General features: G+C 38.4%; 1 protein-coding gene across 1 annotated transcript in view; it reads right to left on the bottom strand.

Annotated features, from left to right (window-relative positions):
- ABCC4 (ATP binding cassette subfamily C member 4 (PEL blood group)) overlaps positions 1 to 22,601 on the bottom strand; it is a 140,002-nt gene that overhangs the window by 24,095 nt on the left and 93,306 nt on the right. Inside the window, exons 22-28 of the mRNA XM_079306819.1 lie at positions 21,857 to 21,976; positions 18,459 to 18,569; positions 16,951 to 17,051; positions 14,639 to 14,830; positions 10,310 to 10,465; positions 6,371 to 6,460; positions 5,730 to 5,902 (exon numbers count right to left, since the gene is read on the bottom strand). Coding sequence (XP_079162945.1) covers positions 5,730 to 5,902; positions 6,371 to 6,460; positions 10,310 to 10,465; positions 14,639 to 14,830; positions 16,951 to 17,051; positions 18,459 to 18,569; positions 21,857 to 21,976 — 943 coding nt within the window. The remainder of the gene's footprint in view (positions 1 to 5,729; positions 5,903 to 6,370; positions 6,461 to 10,309; positions 10,466 to 14,638; positions 14,831 to 16,950; positions 17,052 to 18,458; positions 18,570 to 21,856; positions 21,977 to 22,601) is intronic.

Raw genomic sequence — 22,601 nt, 5'->3', positions numbered from 1 at the left:
ATGAATTAGAGGAGATGGATGGTAAACTACAGTAGTACTGAAATAGCTCAAGAACTTGAATACTGAAAAAACCCGAAACTTGGCATACTCTATAAATCAAAAGCATTAACTGGAACACACAACCCAAAGAGATAGAAGATTTAAAGTTAAGAGTGAGCCTACTGTATGAATTAAACACCTAAGAAGAGGACAACAGAAGGAAACACAAGACTTGTTAAGAATGAAAACAAACTAAGCTAGAGCACAGACACTGAAGTACTGGGCTGAAGAGAAAATGGTCACAAATAAAATTGAGAACTGTGAAAAGGATGTAAAATTACACTGATAGGTTGTTAAGTCACTAGAATCTTCTTTAGCCATATAAACAAGCTTTAATGCAAAAGACAGGCAATACAAACTGGAATTTATTGAAGTAACTAACTGCACAAGAGAAGCATTGACAGCACCTAACTTAGGGGACACCAGCCAGGCTTGTATGCAGAGATCTCTAGAGTCCTCCCTTAAGTCAGTGAAAGGAAGAGGCATGGCTGGAAGGTGAATCTGAGAACCTGGATTAGGCAGCCATCCAGGGATGAATGCCCTCTAGAGGCACCTGACAGCCTACACTGCACAGGTAGCCTTAGCTCCCACCAGCCAGGCCTTGTGAGTACTCACACATTGCCCACCAGCCTTCAAAACAACCTCAAAACACAAATGGCAACAATGGAGAAAAAGGAGCAGAAACCAAAATTCTGATCCAAGGTAGGAGGATAACACAAAGAACTCAAAATATACTGGCATTAGTTGAACTAAGGAAGCTCCAGCCTAGAAGTCAGGCACTTGAAGGCATGGGCCTCATTTCCAGGATTTCTATTAAAACATGAATTTGTTCTTTTGTATATATGATGACTGGAGAATAGTAAAATTATGCAGATTAGGTTAAAAAGACAAAGGAGATATCTGAATAAACTAGAATATTTAGGCAGACACATTGGCTGTAATCAGCTGCTTGCAAAGCCCTAATTCTTCAATCTTAAAAAGTAATGGGAAAACAAAATAAAATGCATAAAATATTCATAAAACATATCTTCCTCTGATTAAGTAGTATTTTTTTAGACAGAAGTAGTACTCCACACCAAATCTGTCTGCACATGATGAATATCTGGTATCACTTCATGAATTACACAAAGAGAATTGTTCTGATGCCATCATGCCAGGAGACACCAGCAATAAAAAGTGGACAGACAACTCTGGAAGAAGAGGATGACTTAGAGGAATGAAGTAACTATTAAGCTTCCATAGTAGAAAGCACAAGCTCATGCTCTGAAGGACAGGACTAGCACAGCTTCTGTTACAAGCTGAAGCAATCAGCATGACAAAAGAGAAGACAGATCCTTGCTGATGACAGGAAGAATCATCAGAGAGAAGGGAGACATAAACAGTTAAAGTAAGAATTCCATGTATTCTGTTACCTTCATCAGGGGACAGAAACATTGAAGTTCTGTCATAAGCTTAAGATAATTGAGTTCAGAACCACAGTCTGAGAGGCTTGGTCCTTCTGCTCCTACATCCTAAAAGAAGCTTAAAAACAAAGTGGGAAGCAGGTGTTCCTCAACTCCTTTTGAACAAAGGCCAGTAAGCAATCAGGAAAAGAGACAGGAGGAGACAGGGCCAAGTTCTTTAGTTCTGTGTTATGTCCTTAAGAAAAGGAAGTTGTTCATCATGATCCACATCACAGCACTATCAGTCCTTTCACCCCAGTGTTAATGCATGTGTATTTGTTTCCTCTCTTCTCAGCAACACCTCAATAACCGGCTACTCTTACCTCCAAAAGGAAAAAAAGCAGGGATATCCATGAAAACACTCACTATGGAAGAGCATTAGAGACATGAGGATGTGTTCTCTGCAGTGGTTGAAATAGGAAAACAGAAACAAAATATTCAATACTCGCTAGAATCATATAAAGAAAGCCTTCTTCCTTACAGTCAAGCTCAAGTTTACTGCAAAGCTACTACAGAACATGAGAATCACAGCTGGCTCAGGAACTTAGATAACTTTATAAAGGGCTTGAAATTATTTGTAACTCAAGTTATTCCTACTGCTTTCAGAGAATGCCTCAGCCTTGAACATCCCTGTCCTCTGCATTCATTTATTATACCTTCTTTTATTATATGTTTTCTTTATAGCACTACCACTTCCTACATTTACAAGAAAAAAACTTCTCATTCTTAGAGAGATACTATCAAACTATTATCTTAAACAGGTATTTCTTGAACACATGTTTATCACTAACAAGAAACTGCTGTCCATATTGTGGGCATGACAGATGTTCTAAAATGAGACTACAGAGTAATCAGGAACAGACTTAATAGCTCCATCTTCAACTATCACAGTCCAAGATCTCATGCAGATGTGTCCGCTGACTGACACTTGGCTTTATCCTCTCCAGGGTTCATGGTAGATCTAGGAGCACTGCTTTTGGGACAGCAGGCAAAAGCACCATCAGTAACCTCCAGGAGAATCTCAGGAAGAAGCTAGGGAAAGCAAGAAAATCTAAAAAGACCAAGAAAAGCATCTGTATACAGAATTATGTGCTGACAGAGTGTAGAGACTGTATCACATACCAGTTAGAGCTAGAAAAGTACCAAAGGAAGCATCATTTCTGTCCCTTTTTCAGGCATAAATGCACTCTTAGTGGTGTCTACCCACACTGAGCAAATGTCTAGGCAAGTGCCAAGTGATTTCATCACCCACTTCAGTAGATCAAACCCATCATCTTTCAGGCACATTAAGAACCAAAGATGCAACCTGAATACCAAAACCAGGTCTGCTGGATGACAAAAACTCAAACCTAATCTGATTATATAAAAATGGGAACCACACTACTCCCTGCTGCAAGGAACAATACAATAAGAAAGTACAAAATGGTGGTAGAGCTGTCCCACAGGCACCACAGGTTGAGGATCTTACGCCAAGTTTCCCAGCGACCAAGATCTGGTGTAACCTGAATTAGTTGACTGTAAAAAGAAAACTATCTAAAGAGGAAGAATAAATATGATCTGAATGAGAAGCAACCAAGCTGCTGAAAGGAAAACTGGGTAAGTCATTATCTTCTAATGTCCTCCTTGGAATGTTCAGAAAGTGTATCTCACACTACACAACTCCTGAGAGGCTTAGATAATTTCTCCCAAAGAGAAAGAGTTACAGATAGCAGTTAGATGTAATAAAAGGCTACACCTTACAAGGTTAAGATGGGTAATGAACTGAACTATGTGCAATGGCTGTTTTTACCAGACTCAATGAACAACCGATGTAAAAAGGTGGCAGTGGTTTGCTCGTCAGAAGTTTTGTCCTCTATGAGAATAAATACAATTTAACACACACTACTGTAGTCACTGAGCAGAAGGCTTAATAAATTAAAACAAAGTCAGTATTTTTAAAAAGTCTCAGTTACTGATGATTTTGTTTCTGTGTATCACCAAAGCAACGACATGAAGATTTTCAGCTCTTCTGCTCCAGATTTCATATAACTTTCCAGAACAGTTCAACTGCTTTAAAATTAGACTCTATTCTCCAGGGTGAGAATGGACCAAGGTGATAAAATCAAATTAAATCTGTCAGTCATCACATAAATTATGCAGGTAGTCTGACTAAGGGCAACCTTCTTTATGGCAAGCTCCTCCTCCCCCCCACAAAAGCACTCACACCTCTGCCACATGCAGAGCAGGTGGCATCTGTGAGGAGCAAGGGGAGAAATAAGGGTACACATGGGAGCTGGAACATATGAGAAGGAGAGAGAAGGATGAACTTCAAATTTCTTCCCTTCCCTCCCAGTAGCAGATAAGAATGGACTAGCTGAGCTGAAATGTGGTGGGGAGGCCCCTCAGTCCCCTGGGGAAGGTACAGTGCCCACCTCTCACCCTGCATCCACTAACTCACGCCACCTCGTCCTTCCTTCTCCTCCTGCCACCCCTAACCCCTGCCCTCTCACTCCAGGTTGAACTGCAGAAGGGACATGGTGGCAGCAGCAGTTGAGGCTGCTGAGGGAAAAGAGACCAAGAGTCAGAAAAACAAACTAAAAAAGGGAAAGGCAGCAGCTTGCCATGGTCTCCCATCTCGAGTGCTCGATACGATGTGTGCTTGCTGCCAGGTGAGACACAAGGCTGCCAGGTATGGGGGTTGTGCATCAGACGAGGAGGAGGTTTTCCTTACACGCCAGAAATGCCTCCCTAACCGCTCAGTGAAGCAACCCACATCAGCATTTCCTGATGATCATCCTATCAGATTGCACAGCTAAAAAATACTTGGCTCTAGTTATACCAACACATTAAGGAAAAGGTAATAATAACTGTAATGCAAACTGAATTCAAAGAAGAAGTTCCAAGTTATTATTTGTATTGTTATGCCTAGAGTTGATACAAACAAACATTTACCTTATTATAATATATATTGCAGCACACGTTAATCAAGATCAATTAAATGGATAGTGTAAGTTGAGAACACACATGTGAGATGCCAAAATAGGGAGGATGAGTAAGATGGTATTAAATTTCCACACCTATGATTAATCAGAGTTAATCTATCAGAGCTCAGCCAAAAATAAACTAAGGGTAAAAAAAGAAAAGAAGAAAAAAGAAAAAAAGGAGAACCTCTGAGAAGGGAATGCACTTCTCTAAAGGTTTTAGAAATACACTGTCAGCTGAACTGTAAACTACCCCAGTGGCACCACTTCTCCCCCAAGAAGATGTTAGAAAAATGAGTCACGCCCAGATGACATACAAAATCCTTAATGCATCTGTTTGAGGGACTTGCTGTGTTATTGTCCTCTTTGGACTTCGAGTTCTCCCTCAAGCCATAGTTTGTTGGAACTATATATTCAGCTCAGACTAATTGATGCAGTACGTTTGCAGTATTGTTTCCAAAATATTTCCACCAGCGCTTCAAATGTTTCAAAAATTAACAGTGGGGGTACTTAGCTATTGGAACAATTTAACAGGGGCTGTCATTGAATTTTTTTTGCTATTGAGGTTGGATGTTCTTCTACAAGTACACTCTAGCTCAAACAGAAATGATTCAGGAAAGTTCTGCTGGCCTAAGTTATACAAGACAGAATAAGGAATGAGTGTGTGTCCATCCTGTAGACTTAAACATCTCAAAATCTGTTTTGCAATTACTGTGGTGCTTAGGACAGCTTACTTTCTGCCCCTGCCCCGACTTTACCTCCAAATTACCACATCAGCATCTGATCCATATGAAAGGACAGCACCTCATAACCAGAAGTATTTGGTTTTGCTTACAGCCATTTTTCATCTTTCTAGTTTCAGGGGGTTTTGGGAGTGAGATGAATTAAATCTTTCGTATTTATTTACTTCTAACAAACATTTCTTCCAGAAGTCAACAGAACTCAACTTGTTTCATAGCTATTCTGATGTTACAGAGATGCATTTTCAAGAACATTCTTGTCTTCTAATCTATGGCTGCAGGAAAAATAAACTTTGAATATTAATTTCCCTACTTTATGGAATGCACTGAAATTAGGGATCTTTTCAGTGCTTAGTTTATATCATCTGCTCCATAGCCAAAGCTCAATCACCCCATTCTGAATAGACAAAAATGATGGTATCATCAAAAACATAAAACAGCAATACAAACTACATGAAATATAAAGCATTTAAATTCATCTCTACAGCACAGACAAACATATTAGAAGAGAAACCAGCTCATTTTAATATGGCAGAGTTTGTTTTTACCTTGGATCCACATTTGCTGTTGCTTCATCAATGATAAGAATACGATTTTTTTTTAGAACTGCTCTGGCAAGACACACCAGTTGTCTCTGACCAACACTAAAATTAGATCCAGATTCTGCCAGCTGTGTCTCCATTTTGTTGGGTAGATCTTCCACAACCTCCTTCAGCTGCACCTGTTGACATGTCAACATATTGTAGGATGAGTAACTCCTTTTAAAACAGCTATTGTGTGTCCGATGACACAATAAGTATGTAAGGTTTGCCTTTTATATTGAGTAATGAGTAAGTGCCAAGTTGGATTACAGAGTGTGTCAGTTATTAGAATTCTAAAAACATTAAAGCATATTGTTAAGAATCTATTAATGTTCATTAAAACTAAGATATGAATCAAAATATAACCAAGGCATCATCCCAAAGGTTAATTTTTTCATAAAAGACTTATGTAACAATATACACATCTGCACACACATGCACACACACATACACAAATGCACATATGAGAGTCTACCTTTTTCCATCAACGGCTAAACCTTTATCAAACCTGATGAAAACATCTAAAACCTAACACACACAAGCACTATAATGCTATTGTTACGTGGATTTTAAATACCAGATGTACATTATTAGATTCATTAAGTCACCTCTTCCAAGGCGTTCCACAGCTCTTCATCAGTGTATTCATTGAAAGGATCCAAGTTTTTCCTCATAGTTCCAGTGAATAAAACAGGCTCCTGAAACCCAGTAAAATCAGCATTCCATTATAAATACAGGTTTTATAATGCAACAGGCAATTTAATGATAATCACAGCTAACTGGTATCAACAACAGCACAGAAATATCCAACAACAAGCTATCATTTTTGAAATGGAAAGGTATATATTACAACTGCATGCGTAAGGGGGATGTGGGGGGGGAAGCAAGTGTTCAACTACTCTGCCTGAAGATAATTTATCAAACAGGACAGGTCTGTTTGCAAATTGCTGTACACAGTTATGTCAGTACTTAAAGGGGCATTTACATGCCACTGTTCTGATGCCACAAGCTATATATATACTTACATGAAATCATTGCTATCCTCATGGTATTGTTAATGAAAACCAACAACTAGCACTGTCAATGAGCTCACACTCCTAAATTACTTTTGGGCAGTTTTGAAAACCTGTTTTTGAAGTACATAAACCAGAGAGAAATCAAAGAGCTTACAATGCCTTTCTGGTTTTCCTGCTGTGTTTGGCTGTGGGTTGTTTTTTTTTCATTTTGTACCATAAAAGCCCTTCCAATTTACCATCAGGGCAAAGCAGGAATGGCTTTCACCATTTAAAACATGAACACATTGAAGTTTATCTATACTGCCACAGCAGCAAAGGAAACTTAGAACTGGAGCACTGCTGGGCAAAGCAGCTCTCCCTCAAAATACACCAGGGAGTCAAATCACTACCTTCTCCCATTCAGGGACCAATGTGGGTTTACCTGTGGTCAAAGCAAGTTTTGTTCTACTTCAGTTCCCAGTCAGAGTAACAACAGACAATTAATCAAACAGGCACAAACCAAATCACTCTGAAATAAGTAGCATTTAAGAAGTGGAAGAGGACTTTTGGTTCAGAATTCCTTAAGCAACAGATCAGTACTCAGTAATATGAGCTGCCATACCTGAGAATCATGCACTGACATGACTTTAGGGCTAAACTAATCTTAATACCACACATAAAGACAAAACAAGTCAAAAGCTGTAACAGTGCTAATCGTAAATGGAGACCATTCATCATGTTGTCAGTCTTCTTTAAATTGGGGAAATTTTAGGCAAAATGTGTTCCGTTTTTTCTTCCTTTCTCTCCTAGGAAATTAAATCTAACTTACACTGGATAAATTCAGCTTACTCTGAGATTAACCTGTCATGACTTTCTCCCTATCTACCCCTAGCGATGCCCAGCTCCAAAGGGCTGCAGCAAACCACAAGAAAACTCAGATCTTAACCTTTTGTTGTCTTTTAATTTCTAAACCTTTTGAGTGCTATAAAAGAATTCTAAAAGACAGAACATGCCATAAGCAATATAAAAGAAGATATTCACTTCTTGATGCAACATGCCAATTATTTGAAAGTATCTGCTGCAATAGCAATATCATTAAAAAACAGCTGAATGAGCAAATGGGTTTAACACAAAACATTTCCAGGCCAAAACACAGTTTTCTTCAAAAACATCTAGAAACTAATTTGTTTAACAATACACATTTTAATACACCATTTGGCATATTTTGAAGGTATTGTTACATTTATTTTCCTTTTCAATCAATTTTTATAGGTTGGCAAAAGAGGTTGAACCTATAAAGTGTTCATAACTATTATAAAAGTCCTAACAACAGACATGCACTGCAAGAGAAGATAAGGATATTTTTTAATTACCATTTCTGACACAGATTATTATTTAAAACAGTCTGGTTTATGAGAGGAAAGCAATAAGACTAACCTGTAAATAATTGTTGTAAAAATGCTTGCAGTCAGAGAGGCAGACAACATTTGCATAGGAAAGATTTACAAACACAACCTTTACACAGCTCCATCCAAGCAAGCAATTAGAGGCCTAAGCACATTTTTATTTCTCCAGGTAGGTATTTAAACTCACACACAAGAAAACTTCAGTCTTGCCTCATCACTCTCTAGGAATGGTTCTGTTGAGCATGTTTTATGTTGCAATTCTAATAAGCATCTCTCTCTCTGGTTTTTCAGCTGCCCACATAATTATGAAGATATTTGCTGCAAAATAACTACCTGATGTTACATTGCTATTCCTATTATTGACACTACTATTAGCACAGTTAAGACAATGCCTATCATACAGTTTACCATAGCAGAAACTTGATTCAAAACCCTCCTTCCTCCTCTTCTTCATACCACCCCTTGATAGTTTTGTATATTTTTAGTAGAAACAGCCTTCCCTTATATAAACTTGACAGAAATCAGAGTTCTACTGGATTAAAACAGTTTTAAAACTATGTCAATGGACCTGTGTATCTAAAAACCTCACATGTATTATTGAATACAGTAAACTTTGAGCCTCTGTATCATTCAACATGTAGAAAATGTGTTTAACCTGAAGTTTTTCTGTCTCAGTATTCTACTTCATTCAGCTGGGCTGAATTCTTCAAAATGTAAAAATCACCCACAATTGCTAGGGGCAAGGCTTTCAAAAAGCTGTAGACCTTGAATGAACTGATGATCATCTGCTTTCACAAAAAAGGAACACTACACACAAACAAAAAAAAAAGAATTTATATCCATATTAAGTTCTCTTTACATACAAAAGATGACTAGTTCCAGTGAGTGATGCAATAACAAAGCCTGTAGCATGCAGAAACAAAAGACATCCTGCATTAGGCAACAATCCAATTGCTGGGGAAGTACCTATTTTTAAATTTTTTTTTTTCAATAGCATACCTGTTTCTTTTTGACTCCTATTCTTTGGCATAAAAAAGCTTCATTAGCATTTGTATTAGATTCTCTGCTTAAAGAAAATAACACACCCTGACTGCCACCCTGCCAACAGACTAGCACATGTTCAGATATAACTCAATACAGATTCTGTAAAAAAAATAGATCTGAGAAATAATGCTAAACATGGCAAAAGAATTCCTCTGGTTCACAGTCTACTCTTCACTCTACCTGCTAGAACAATGCAGATGAACTGCTTTCTAAAATACAACTTCACATTTGCAGCATACGAGCTTTTCACTCTTCCTTCCTCTTCACTGGAGAGCAAATGCCCACAGAAGAGACCAGAGCTCTCAGGAAACTGCAACGTGCACAGATTTTGCCTTCGAGGTTTTAAGGTTATATACAACCCTTCTCTGATTCAATGTCTCATGAAAGTAGGACTCTAAGAGAGAAGACCCATGACCTACTGGATTTCTTTGAACAGCCGTTCTTCTATTCCAGCATGAGAGATGAGGCCATTTCCAACACTGCCTTACTGGGGTTTTTCCCTGTACTGCCACCTTTCTTGTATTCAGCTTCTAAAATTCATGAAGTTTTATTTATTATGCTCATAATGACCTACTCTTTAGTCAGTTCCCCATGTCTTCTCCTGTCCAACCTTCTGCAAATAACGAAAAAGCTGATAGCTCCCTTCTAGGTGGCACATTTACTCCTTCTAAATCTAGCACCAGTCAGAGGTGACTAGAGAGGTGAAAGTGGTCTTTCAAAGTCCCTTGCTTCAGGCAATGCATCAGGCAGGAATTGCTGCCAAAGGACCAAGTGACTCAGAGGACTGCTGAAGATTAGCATATACTTACTAGATTTTCTCTGCTTTTCCCTGGACTATGGGAGGACAGCATACAGCTAACACACAGATATTCCAAAGGAACAGACAGGGTACAAAACAAGGAAAAAAATGCTCCAGACCCCAAAATTTATTCTTTTTTTATCTTAAAATAATCAGGGCCTTACTCAAGTAAGAACAATTCCTTGCTACAGTTCCTGTGCCTACTGCATACAGAGGTACAGGGGGAACATATCCCAGCAAAGCACTTTAAACACTATGGCATTATATTCAAAACATCCATGGCAATAACAGTCACTCTCTTACTTGAGGTATAATTGAGATTTTCTTCCGCAGGTCATGGAGTCCCAGCTCTGAAGTCAAGTACTTATCAATCCAAATCCTTCCTTCAGGTTCTGCCAAGCGAAATAGGGCTGCTATCAGAGAGCTCTTCCCAGCTCCAGTTCTTCCCACTATTCCAACCTACAGAGCAAACCAAGCCCATACAATTAAACTGTGAGCTTTTCAGATAAATTAATGTGCTGAGCAACATTTTTACAGCATCTCAGCATTTACAGTAGAACATGCACCAAATAAAACTTCTTTGTAATTAACATTCTTCCAAGAGGAAAAATCCTTTCCCCTTAAATCGGTTTGGATTCAGGTGACATTTGTATACTTGACAATTTCTTGGATCATATTCAAAGGTGAATGATTTCCCCTTAATGTGTGGTGTCTTATTGTGTAAACAAGATAAAGTGGCTCGATGCATACAGTAATGTGATTCAAGGCTGCTAATTTTTATACTAAACCTGGTTTGCTGGGTGATGTTAGGCAAATCATTTCAGGCATGCATCTACTACTCAACCCCAAAAAGGACCCCCATAAAGCACTCTAGGAACAGTGTATTCCCAATTTAAATAACTGAGATTGATTTTGGTTAGTTATGGTTAAGGTGAAGTACTTTAAAGCAGCACTATTATAAACTGTATCCATACTTCAGACATCTTCAACAACTACTGAAACTACAAGGCCATGACATCAGGCTGAAATTCCTTTTCAAACACAAGAAACAGCAAATAATAAAATCACAGAGATTCAGGGTTCTCTTTGTTCCCAAAGAAAAACTGGAAGACATACACCGTATGAAAAAAATAAAGCTTTCAGAAAAAAGAGACAAACAAAAATATGGGATAGATAACTTTAATGACAAGGGGCTAAGACCTACAAATATTTCTTCCAATTTTTTTTTTAATATTGTATTTGGGTAAAGGATTTTTAGAGAAAAACAGTGTACAGCAATCAACTGTATCAGAGAAGATAAAGGGTGCAATCCTATACATAGATCTGATCTGGCAGAATTTGTTATTTCCTGCATTCTGTCCTAATCCTTACATTAAAAAAAAAAAAAAACAAACAAACAAAAAAACCCCAAACCAATCAGCACAATGGAAAAAGTTCAGAGGAGTGCAACACAAAATTAATGTGGGTTGGAGATACTGATTTGATGGTGAAGGATTTATGAGGATTAAACATGTATAATATGGCTTGGTGAAGTGATTGGGGTGCAGAAAGGAGGAAGAAAGATGAGAAAACCTTCAAGAGTATACGTACAGACACCAGAGGGCAATTACCCACTGCCTGAGACTCGCATGTATGCAGCAATGACTGCTGAAATGAAATTCAGCACAGGAAACTGCATCAGAGTGCAAGGAGAAACTTTCAGTCAGAGACACCAAGTTAAAAAAAAAACCCAGAAGTGTCCACATTTGATAAAAAATACACAGAACACTAAAAAAGTACTTCAAGGAGCAACATATGCTGCATAATCTAAAAGGTATTTTCCACTTCTACATTCTGATTCAACAATTTCATCCAACCATTCATTATTGCACTATTGTATATCAACTAATTAACATTTTTACAGTGCTTATTATTAAACAGACTAATTTAAGCAAATCTGTTACAATAAATGATAAAATGTCTAGTACTCTAAATTATATCAGTGAAACAATAGAGAAGTAGCTCTGAATAGATAAAGTACAGCTCAGAAAGAAAATGCTGAATAGAGAACACAACCAGAGTTGTGAAAATGAAAGTTCAATTATTCCTCTGCAAATGTCAATATAAAGTATTGTATCAAGAATATAAAGAAAAGAAATCATTAAAAAATACACTGATACTTAAAATAAAAATGCAGCTGCTCTGCATATTGTCAAAATCCCACTTTCAGTTTGGCATCAAATGAAAGGACTATGCTCTTCAACGTTTAGAAGAATCTATTTGCATCTTTGGTCCAATTGACTACAGGCTGCTGAAAACTGACAGGAATTTGAAACAGCTCTCAGTATACACATTATCCATTTTTTAAATACATTTTTTTCTTCAGAGGCCCACACTCACAGCCAGTACCAGTCTGCAAATGGAACACAGCAGCAGTCTGTGAGTGGAACCTACCAGGAACCACACGGGCAGGGTTGTGCTGCCTGATACAAACCATGTGCACACAGGAGTACACCTGCTACCCTGGCCTCATCATTACTCAAGTGTCACCTGTACCTCACAGCAGAGCTGCACAAAAATGTGAGATTTACAGCATGTCAGCTACTCCACTGGAACTGCCCATGTCTCTGCTATCCCTCAGGCAACCTCCCTTTCGTGGTACCTTGTGGGAGCACAGCTGCCATGCCATAAATCTACATGTGCATCTTCCTAACTTCTTCAAGCAGCCCACAGACCCAGGAGCTCTCAGGAAAGGTGCAATTAACAATATGTTAGCCAACAAGCTTTCATGAGCTCCCTGAAACAAAGGCAGTGGTGCATAAAACCCAATGCCACACGTGCTAACCTTCCCCTGCCTGCTGCAGCAATAGAGGCAGAGGAGGGCAATCACTGCCAGCCACTGGCACAGCAGTTTGCACCTCCCTGCTCTGTCCCTGTCTGATCACACTGCTTCAGCAATGTTTAAAACACAGGGTCCTTCCAAGCCTGCTTTGACTGCAGGGAAATACTGAAGGCTGAGATGAACAGATCAAAAGAGACCTTAACCCATGAGTGATTTGCTAGCAATCACCTCCTTCATTCCTACTGTATCCACAGCTTCCCAAATTGGGCCCTGGGGTGGCTACATGAAAAACTACAAGCACAGGAGAAGCTCAAACTCATTATGCTGCCACTGGCACTGCAGCCACCAGAAGTCTCTATAAGCCAGGGGCCTGCACAGGTATAGGAGCTCTCAATGACAGCAGTATGGGCAGAATCCCCAAAAGATTTGGAAACCTGGTTCTGCAGAAGATGCTTCTCCATAATTAAAACCAATATAAGGAGGAGAGATGCTTGGGAGATTTATTTTACACAGTGGCAGCCTACTGCAGTATTGTGCAAAACATCATAGAAAGCAAACACAAAGTTCTTGGCAATAGTTTCAAGCTGGGCAAATTCAGGATGATGAAATCACAGCATAACTGCTCAGCAAAAAATAAATAAATACCCCCAGTCATCCCTCCCTCCCCTGCCCCCACCAAGGAGTGAGTCATGCATTGCTACTATCTCTTGCTTCCGTTTTTAATTTTATTCCTGCCTCTCACTGAGAAATATAGAACTTCTTGTCTATACTGGAGAGACATTAACAGCTAAGGAGACAGCCCACATGGCTCCTCTTCTCAAGAGACCATTTTAAACTCACTCATAGCTAATTCCAGGAAATCACCTCAATGTAGCCAAAGTCTGGTTGAATTTTTGTAACATGCATGTTATTAACAGGGCCACTTGAGGAAATGAGCAGGTTTGGAATTGAATGGAAAAGCATGTTAAAAAGGAGGCAAGGGCAAGGATTGTCAAGTTGAACCAGCCTCCTAGGGAAGAACTCCTAATCAAAAAAGTACACCTGGATTTGAAATGTAGCACAGCACAAATTAACACTTCAGGGCTCCATTTAATTTTGTCTGTGGGGGAGACCTTCCCTGCAGCACTCTTTCAACAGGGAGACCTCAAAATTGGGGAGGAGGAGTCAAATTTGCAGAGAAGGAAGAGTTTTATTTCTATGTTTCTTTTGGCTACCAATCTAATTAATAACAAGAGTTAATTGGATTGGTAGCCATAAGGAACTGAAATAAAATCCCAAATTCTGAAGTTATGCAAAAGTTATGCAACTGATTTGTATTTCTTTCTTCTACCTTCCATTTCGGGCTCAGTGCAAGGGCATATATATTCCTTATTTTCTATTGGTTTTGCTCACTTTGTCTGTTGACACACTTGATTCCAATTACGTTCCCTCCTATGCTGAATCCCCAGTTTCCTAATGTAGATCCATTTGCTTTGGATTTGAACAAATATTCTGGGCTTGGCTGCTATTTTAAATGTCTACCACTTCCTGAAGAATCTCTGATTTTTTAAAGGAAATTAGCAGGTATGTTTAATCCTTTGTTTTGACAGATTGAAATATCATGTTCCCAGACAAATTTATGCCACATTTACAGGAAATAAATAGGCTACACCTTTTGTTATTAAATATAACGAAAGATTATTTTTTAAAAGAACACTTACTATTTTCCTAACATCCATGTATTTTATAATGCATTTCTAGCATACAACTTCTTGTCAACTCATCATCTTTGTTTAATTTCTGTGGATATCCAAAAACAGCCACATACATACCTTTTCTTTTGGTTTAATTAAAACAGACAAATGTCTTAAAACCAATGGCCCATCTAGACTGTAAGTGAAGTTAACATTCTCAAATGCTATCATTCCTTGGTTAGGCCATTCTGGTGGTGGATGTTTGTTGGTCTCCCAAGGAGCTTCTTTTTCAAGTTCTGTGTACTCCATCACTCTTTCCACTGATATCATCTAAGGGGAGGAGAGAAGGCATACATACATGAACTTCATCCTATGGCATACACTGCAAATATTGCATCCATATAATTATGTGTGTGCATTTTTACCATAGAGATTCAATGCAAATTACTCTGTGGTTTTTCTCTTAAACACAGGTAAGAGTATTTGGTACCATTCTAGTCCTTCTTTATGCAACTAAAAAAGTGGAAAGAATGCATCTCATATCCCACTTCAGATCCAGAACTTTGATGATACATAAGCCATTCATAAGCATAAGTAGGATTAATTACAAACCTAAAGATTTGCCATAAGTTTTATGAAAATTTAGCTAAGAGAGTTGTCTGTCAATCTTGACTAAGATGACACCAATCCACTGTGTGTTGGAAAGACAAAGCTAGGAATGAAACTGCCAAATAAACTACAGGCAGACACGTGAATGAGTTCAACTCCTCACCCTGCACAGGACAACCCCAAAAAAATTACACCATGAGCCTGGGAGCATTGTCCAAATGCTTCTTGAACTCTGGCAGATTTGATACCATGTCCATGGCCCTGGGGAGCCTGTTCCAGTGCCCAACCACCCTCTGGGTGAAGAATCTTTTTCTAGTATCCAACGTAAACCTCTCCTGACAGAGCTTGAGGCCATTCTCTCAGTCCTGTCACTGTCACCACAGAGCAGAGATCAGTGCCTGCCCTTCTCCTTCCCCTCATAAGAAAATTGCAATGAGGTTTCCATTCAGTTTTCTCTTATTCAGGCTGAACAGCCCAAGTGACCTCAGCCACTCCTCATCAGGCTTCCCCTCCAGATCCTTCACCATCTCATGATCCTCTTTTGGACACTCTCCAACAGTTTCATTTTGTGTTGTGCTGCCCAACACTGCACATGGGACTGAAAACAAGAGTGCACCACCACTGAGTGTGACAACCTCTTCTCTTGACCACTAGCAACAGAATTGAGATTAAATGTTCTTGCCTCCCCCAGGTGTAGTCACCCTTTAATAACAAGGGACTTTTGGTGGATGTTCACCTAAAAGTTGATGCTAATCATGTTTCCATAAAATGATCAGCATTTCACATCAAAGCCAGGTTACTGAATGGCCTTTCTCTTTCAAGGTATTTCTGAGTCACAGCCTCCAAGAAAGCAACTCAGTACATGAGACACTCTCATAGACACTGCAAAAATGTCCCCAATGGTATGAAAAAAACCATAAAGCTTTCTTCCCATTTCTCAAAAAATCTGTCACCATCAGTTTACTGGTATGTGAAAAATGCACCAAAAAAGCAATGTGGTAGCAAAAACCAAAATTCTAACTTCATCATTATCATTGTTATTATTAATAAATTAAGCATGGCTATGTAACTTCTACAAAAGGACTACACATATTTCCCAGATTATGTACAGCAAACTGTAATTACAAGTAACTTCAGTTGTCAACACAACAGAAAAAATCCCAGGTTTATGTTTAGGATGGTTTTTTACAATCTATTTTTCTTATTATTATCTTAAGAAAGCAGACAGACAAATTAGAACATGCTAGTAAATATTCTGAATTTGTCAAAGGCATTTTATGCCATATATTTTAGAAAACACACAACCTTCCCAGCTGAATATAAACAAATACTTTCACATTTGCGTTAACTTAGAATGAATTAAAAAGTTATAAGCCTTTGCAATGGAATAACAAGATTCTAAAAATGCCATGAGGGATATAAATAAAATCTTAAAATGCAATAATAAATAACAATAAATTATAAATACCAAATATAAAAACATAAGTTAAAATCTTCCTTATAGGAAGGGATTAATTTATTGTAACTTTAACAAGTTGCAATGCAATTGTCTACACTGTAACTAGACAGTCTCTTTTCTGCTGTAAAGGGAGATTATAAAACTTCCCTTACTATGAACAGAGGACAACCCCTGGGCACAGTTCATCTCAACAAACATTCAAAATCAGTCACACAAATTATAACCTAAAAGAAGTTACTTTTCTTTATGACTGCAGAGTGGTGCCTCAATTGCTTGCTAAGGTATTAATATCCTAAGTTAATTAGAAAGAATCTCATCCTTAAGGCTTCATGTCACAATCATGAAAGGAACCAAGAGGGGAAAAGAAAGAAATGAACATTACCAGGTTTTCAACTTCAGCACTTTGTCTGACACCCCACTGGAATGTTCCCATGAGGGTGATTGCATAGGAGAGTGCCAAACCAACCTGCCCTGCATTCAGAGCTGCAGAAGAAAGGAAAATGAGACTCAAACAGGTACACTGTAATATCACACAAAATCTCAGTTAAATTCTCTTTCATGGGGTTACTTACATGATGGAAGCATCACAGCCAGATTTTTATTTGGTTATGCACTACTTGCTATCTGTGCAATGAGTAGCTCCAGGCAGAACAGCTACTTGCTGAATTTTTGGGGTACATTTCAACAAGATAATCCAAATTCCCCTTGGCCTGGTGTTTATCTAGAAACTGAGGCTCAGTCTCAAGACCATACTTATATTGTTAGGGTCATCCCTGTCTGGCTGAGCATTAGTTAACTCTTCACTTCCTTTCTATGGAAATTAGATAAGACCCTAAACCTAACCAAAAAAATTTGTGTAGCACTGTTTCAAAATTAGTTATGAACATGAATATTTCTTCCCCTGTTTCTAAAAGCCTCTACTGTCTTCGGTGGGTCTATTCTCACAAAATAAATGCATTCTGTCTGCCCCAATATTAAGCATGACTGTCCTCTAACTTACTTGAACTTTATCCTAACATAGTCCTATTGACTTCAAGAGAACTACTCTTTATCCAGAGGCAAGGAAAGATTCAGGACCATTGTTTTGACTTGTCTTTTTGCATTCTACCAACATCAAACCTAACTCAAAATTTGCAGAGTTGTGCAGCACAGAGCGCTCAAATTTTTAAATACACGTGCACATACAAAACTTATCCAAAGAAAAAAGAAACAAAACCAGCAAATTAGCACTAATTTTCATGTCCAAGATAATTACTTCTTCCTTCATGTTTTAGATGACTATCTCATTCTAGTACATCTAACCCAATTACATCCTGGATGATGCATACACTAATGACAGTTCATGAGTGACAGTGAACATAAAATGTATTATTATGAGGCAATTTTCTTTCTGGAACTGGCCTATCCCATGATCCAAGATATGAGAAGAGTATCCCTAGGAACTTTAGCTTGCCTTTTGACCTACTGTGCCACATGCAGAAAGGAAAAATGTTAAGAGGCAGCTCTGTGGGTGTTTCAGTAGGAAAAGCAAAGCCCTGTAGGGCCAAAAGAGAAGACAAAGGTAGGGAAAAAGAAGATTTATTTCTTGTTATTGCTCTGAAAGCCAGAATTTCAAAAGTGAAGACTACAGAAGTTCACGTTTGTGTGCACACTTGGGGATGATGACAGATGTATGCCTCAGCCTGGAAGATGTCTGAACTGCCTCCAGTATTTGCAGGAAAGCAGAAACAGCCTCAGTGCCCTAGACTAAGGAAGAGATCATGATCTAGAAAGAAATGTTTAACTTAATTACAGCCTTTAAACAATTAGAAACAGCAACACATGAAAAAGAATTAGGCATTACTGTACGTGGTAATTACGGGGTGAACTTTTTCTAACATCTGTACTTACTCTTGGCGAGAAGCAGGGAACCAAAAGCAACCACTATGACAAAAATGGCACAGATGGCATCCAGACGCACAGCAAACCACCTGGAGGTCGTCAAGAAGAGAAACCAGGCCTCTAAAGTGTATTTCACAGAGACATAAAACCAGTGGATTATTAGAAAACCAAGCTGCATAATTATTACTAAATTAATTCATGTTACTAATACAAGTTGCCAAAAAAACCCAAATGTTGCCATCTTCAAGTGCACTTCTGCATGGACTGATAATAACCACTATATTGACCAGTTTTCCTGAAATTATCTAATTTAGTTTTCACACCAGTAGCAACCACAATAGGAAGAGAAAGAAAAACAGTCCAGGGTCAAAGCATGTTCCACTTATTTTTATCGGAAGCCTCTTCTCAACTCTAGTGGACTCAAGAGTCTTACACAAAAAGCAAAAGTACAACTGCATTTACTGCAGGTGGACTAAAGTCTACAGGCTTTTAGCTAGAACAAATCAGAACACACTGTCAGAGCCAAGTTTTTAGAAGGAAGCTGCAGCTGGTTAAGCTCCTGTAGGAGCTACTCAATACATCCAGTGCAGCTATACAGAGATGTTCAGATGATTAGATGCACATTTTGACTTTTGGGGAAGCCCATCCCAGACAGATATGCTACAGTACAAGGTACTAGAGACACATGAAAGGACACTGCAATACAGAAGGCAAAGTGTTTGAATCCAGGGCCAAAAACAGAAGCAAAGTAGCCATAATAAAGCATGGCATTATTTATTGCTTAGGCTGCACTCAGAGGAATTGTTTCAGCTGCTACCAGGTCACAGCAGAATGTTACCATTCCAACCCCTTCTGCCTTGCCTGACATTACCCTCTGCTAAAGATCACTGCAGTTTCAACTGTTTAATGTTCCTTAGCTCAGTGCAGGGAAAAATACAGACTAAAAATTTTCTCCTTTTTTTTTTTTTTTATTTTTTAAAGATAGAGAGGAGGTAAGTATGGCTTTAAGCTTGGTCATCTTGGATAGTCAGATTATGGAGCTTTTGCTCCACTGATCCTAATTGTCCAGGGAGGCATGTTAAACTGCCAGCTTGAGATGGGGGGTCACTGTGTATAGAGAAAGGAATCTGACAGTCACAGGAACTAATAAAGACTCACTGTGGCCTGACAACTCATGGGCTTGCTTATAGAGACAGGCACTAGCAGGAAGAAACTTGGGTTTGGTCACATGTCAGCATGCCTTCAAGATGTTTTTTATCTAAAATTTATTTAATACTCCATCCACTGGCATCCCTCAAAGGGGTTCAAAGCAAATGTTCTGAGTCCTAGGCTCAGGCCTAAACAGAGAGGAAGATACTACTCCAGCCAGAAGTGCTGAACAAAACCATCACTGGTTGGGAGAGCCTTCTGCAATGTAGGAAAGAATTTAACTTTAGGAGATTCAAAAACCCAGAACTCTCAACTTTGTGAGCTAGTATGAAAGGTATTTTCTTACATCAGCTACTGCTTGCTCATGTTTACTATCAAAGAATTAGGGTAAAAACAACTTCAGTAGATCTCTAGTTCAGCCTCCTGCTCAAGCACAGTCAGACCATGTTGCTCAATGCTTCATGCAGTTCCAGTCTTGAAAACTGACACAGATGAAGCCTGCACCTCTGGGCAATCCTGGCATCTGCTTGACTGTGCTCACAGTGAAATAGTTTTTCCTTGAATTCAGGTTAAACATATCTTGGCACAAGTTACACCCATGCTGTTGCTTTTATCACAATGTACCATGTGAGGAATCACATTTATAGCAACATCCTTGCAGGTACTGGAAGGCAGCTATTAAATCCTCTGTATTCTGTGAACTGAACAAGCCCAGTTACCTCCACCATAAGGAAATATTTCCTGTTGATACCCTAACTGTCTTGGTGGCCCTTCCAACAAGTTTGCTCCAGTTTGTTAGAACGTTTCCCAGATCTGGGGGTCCACAGTGGGATGCAGTACTCCAAATGTGGGCTAACAAGTGTGGAGGGGGATAACCACTTCCCTCCTGGCTACACTCCTGTTAACACGGCCCAGATGGTGTTGGCCTTCTTTGCTGTCCAAGCACATACTCCCTAGGAGGACCAAAAACCACACACACTTTAAGCTGGTGTACCCCAAAGGTTTGGGTGGGAAAGACACCAAGATGAAGTGTGTAGATATACAGAAGAGTGTGACTATCAGCACTGAAGCATTACCTCAAAAACAGATTCATGATCTGCCCAGGAGGGGTATTATTTACAGGTTTTTTTAGGGAGATGCACAAAACTGAAAAATGAAATAGTTTTTATATTCCCTAGGTATGACCTTTAAACATAGAAAAGTATTTCTCTTAAATGTCATGGTCCTCTTTGTATAGTGAAACTTCTGTAGGTGGTGTATTGCCTAAAGATGTCTTTTAATATAAAACTAACCCACAACTTTATCTTCCCTTGCTATCAGGTACTGTAATGTTGATTTGGTCAGGTAACTAGCAGGTATAAAATATAAAGAAATGGGAAATTCAAGGCTGAAGTTGCCTCCCTGGTAGATACACTACACCAGTCACAAGTCACTGGGCTCAACATAGTAGTGTGTACAATGCTATAACCTGTAATAAACTGAACTTCAGAAAGGATCAACTGGTCCCATCTGAAACCTTGTAAATCTATAAATTACTAAATACCCATCAAATATACTTGTATACTTGTATGTCTTACAACAGAAGAAATTCACAATCTTACCTAACAAACATAGAACTGAAAACTTGCATTCTGCTGTATCTCAAAGAACATTGTAATAGGGTACATTTAAATAACAGAAGTCAAAGAATCACAGTGCAAACCTAAATTGTATTACTTATGCTTGCAGAATACCAATATTTCACACCTTCCAATTATGTTAGTTCCATATTTTAAATTTAAGCCTTGAAAGCTGCTCCAAGTAAAAAATAAGTTAGATTTATGAAACTTTTCCAATATTATTTATATTAATAGTATCTGTCCATTCTTAATGCACTATTTAGTATCAAATGCTTCATAATATAGCTTGTTTGCTCCACTACTCTCTCCGCCCTCCCCTTTCCTTTTCTTAAAGTTGGAATCCAGGAAAATATTAAACATTATTCTTTAAGTATTCTTATCAGGCATACTTTCAAATGTTTATCTTATACATTGTTAAAACATATGCATGGGTATTCTAAATTATATTACAGCCCAAAGTAAACTCTCTAAATCTAGACAGATAATGTTTTTGTTCTAATACAGAAATTTTACCCTAAAGAGACAAATGCACAGCTCCTACTGATTTTAATGCACATTATATACATGTCGCTGAGGGCATAAGATATTTCCCTCCTACAGTGAAAAGTATTTGATTTTTCACATCAACTCATCACAAACCTGAGTGGAGGTCTTGGTGTGCATCAAATAATTTTTGAAATCTTTCCTCTGCTTTCAAAGCCCGAATAGTCCAAAGCCCCTGGAGGGATGATGACAAGTGGGAGAACACTGGACTTCGAGCTACAAAGGGAAATGAGATAACAATAGCTGAAGGACAACATTTAATTCTTTTTGTACCACACTAATCTTTAATCCTACCACTTTATATTTAACCATACAAACTACTCTACTGCATCTTTTTAGAATAAATATGCAATAACTTTAACTAATGTCCTCTTACTCAATTAGAATCAGTCAGACAGCCAGGCAGATTAATTTATACAAAAATGTCTTACATTTTTAACAATAGCTGTCACTGAAGAAATTCTTTGAGCTTTATTAATGGCATTAGGCACCCATGTTTGTTATTCATAATGCTTAATATGCCATATCATAGTAAAGCTAAAGTCAGGCAGAGGAGTCAGATAAGGTCAGAAATACCATTAGTATATGCATGCAAGGTCTCAAAGACCATCAGCATAGCATGTTCTTTACTAGCTTTACGTACAGATAGTTAACTGACATACCCTACGTTATCATTATGCAAAACAGGAGTTAAGCATGTAATTCACTAGTTGAGAACCAAGGCAATAAGGAAGTTATTTGCATAGCAAAAGAAAAAAAAAATCTTTGATGGACTGTCTATAAAATACTAACATTTCACATAATAATAAGTAGGGTTCAAACTAACATTAAATCCCGCCAA

The sequence above is a fragment of the Erithacus rubecula genome (genome assembly GCF_903797595.1).
Source record: "Erithacus rubecula genome assembly, chromosome: 1".
Classification (NCBI taxonomy): Eukaryota; Metazoa; Chordata; class Aves; order Passeriformes; family Muscicapidae; genus Erithacus; species Erithacus rubecula.
The sequence above is the reverse complement of the archived record's forward strand: the minus strand, read 5'-3'. Positions and strand labels throughout refer to the sequence as shown.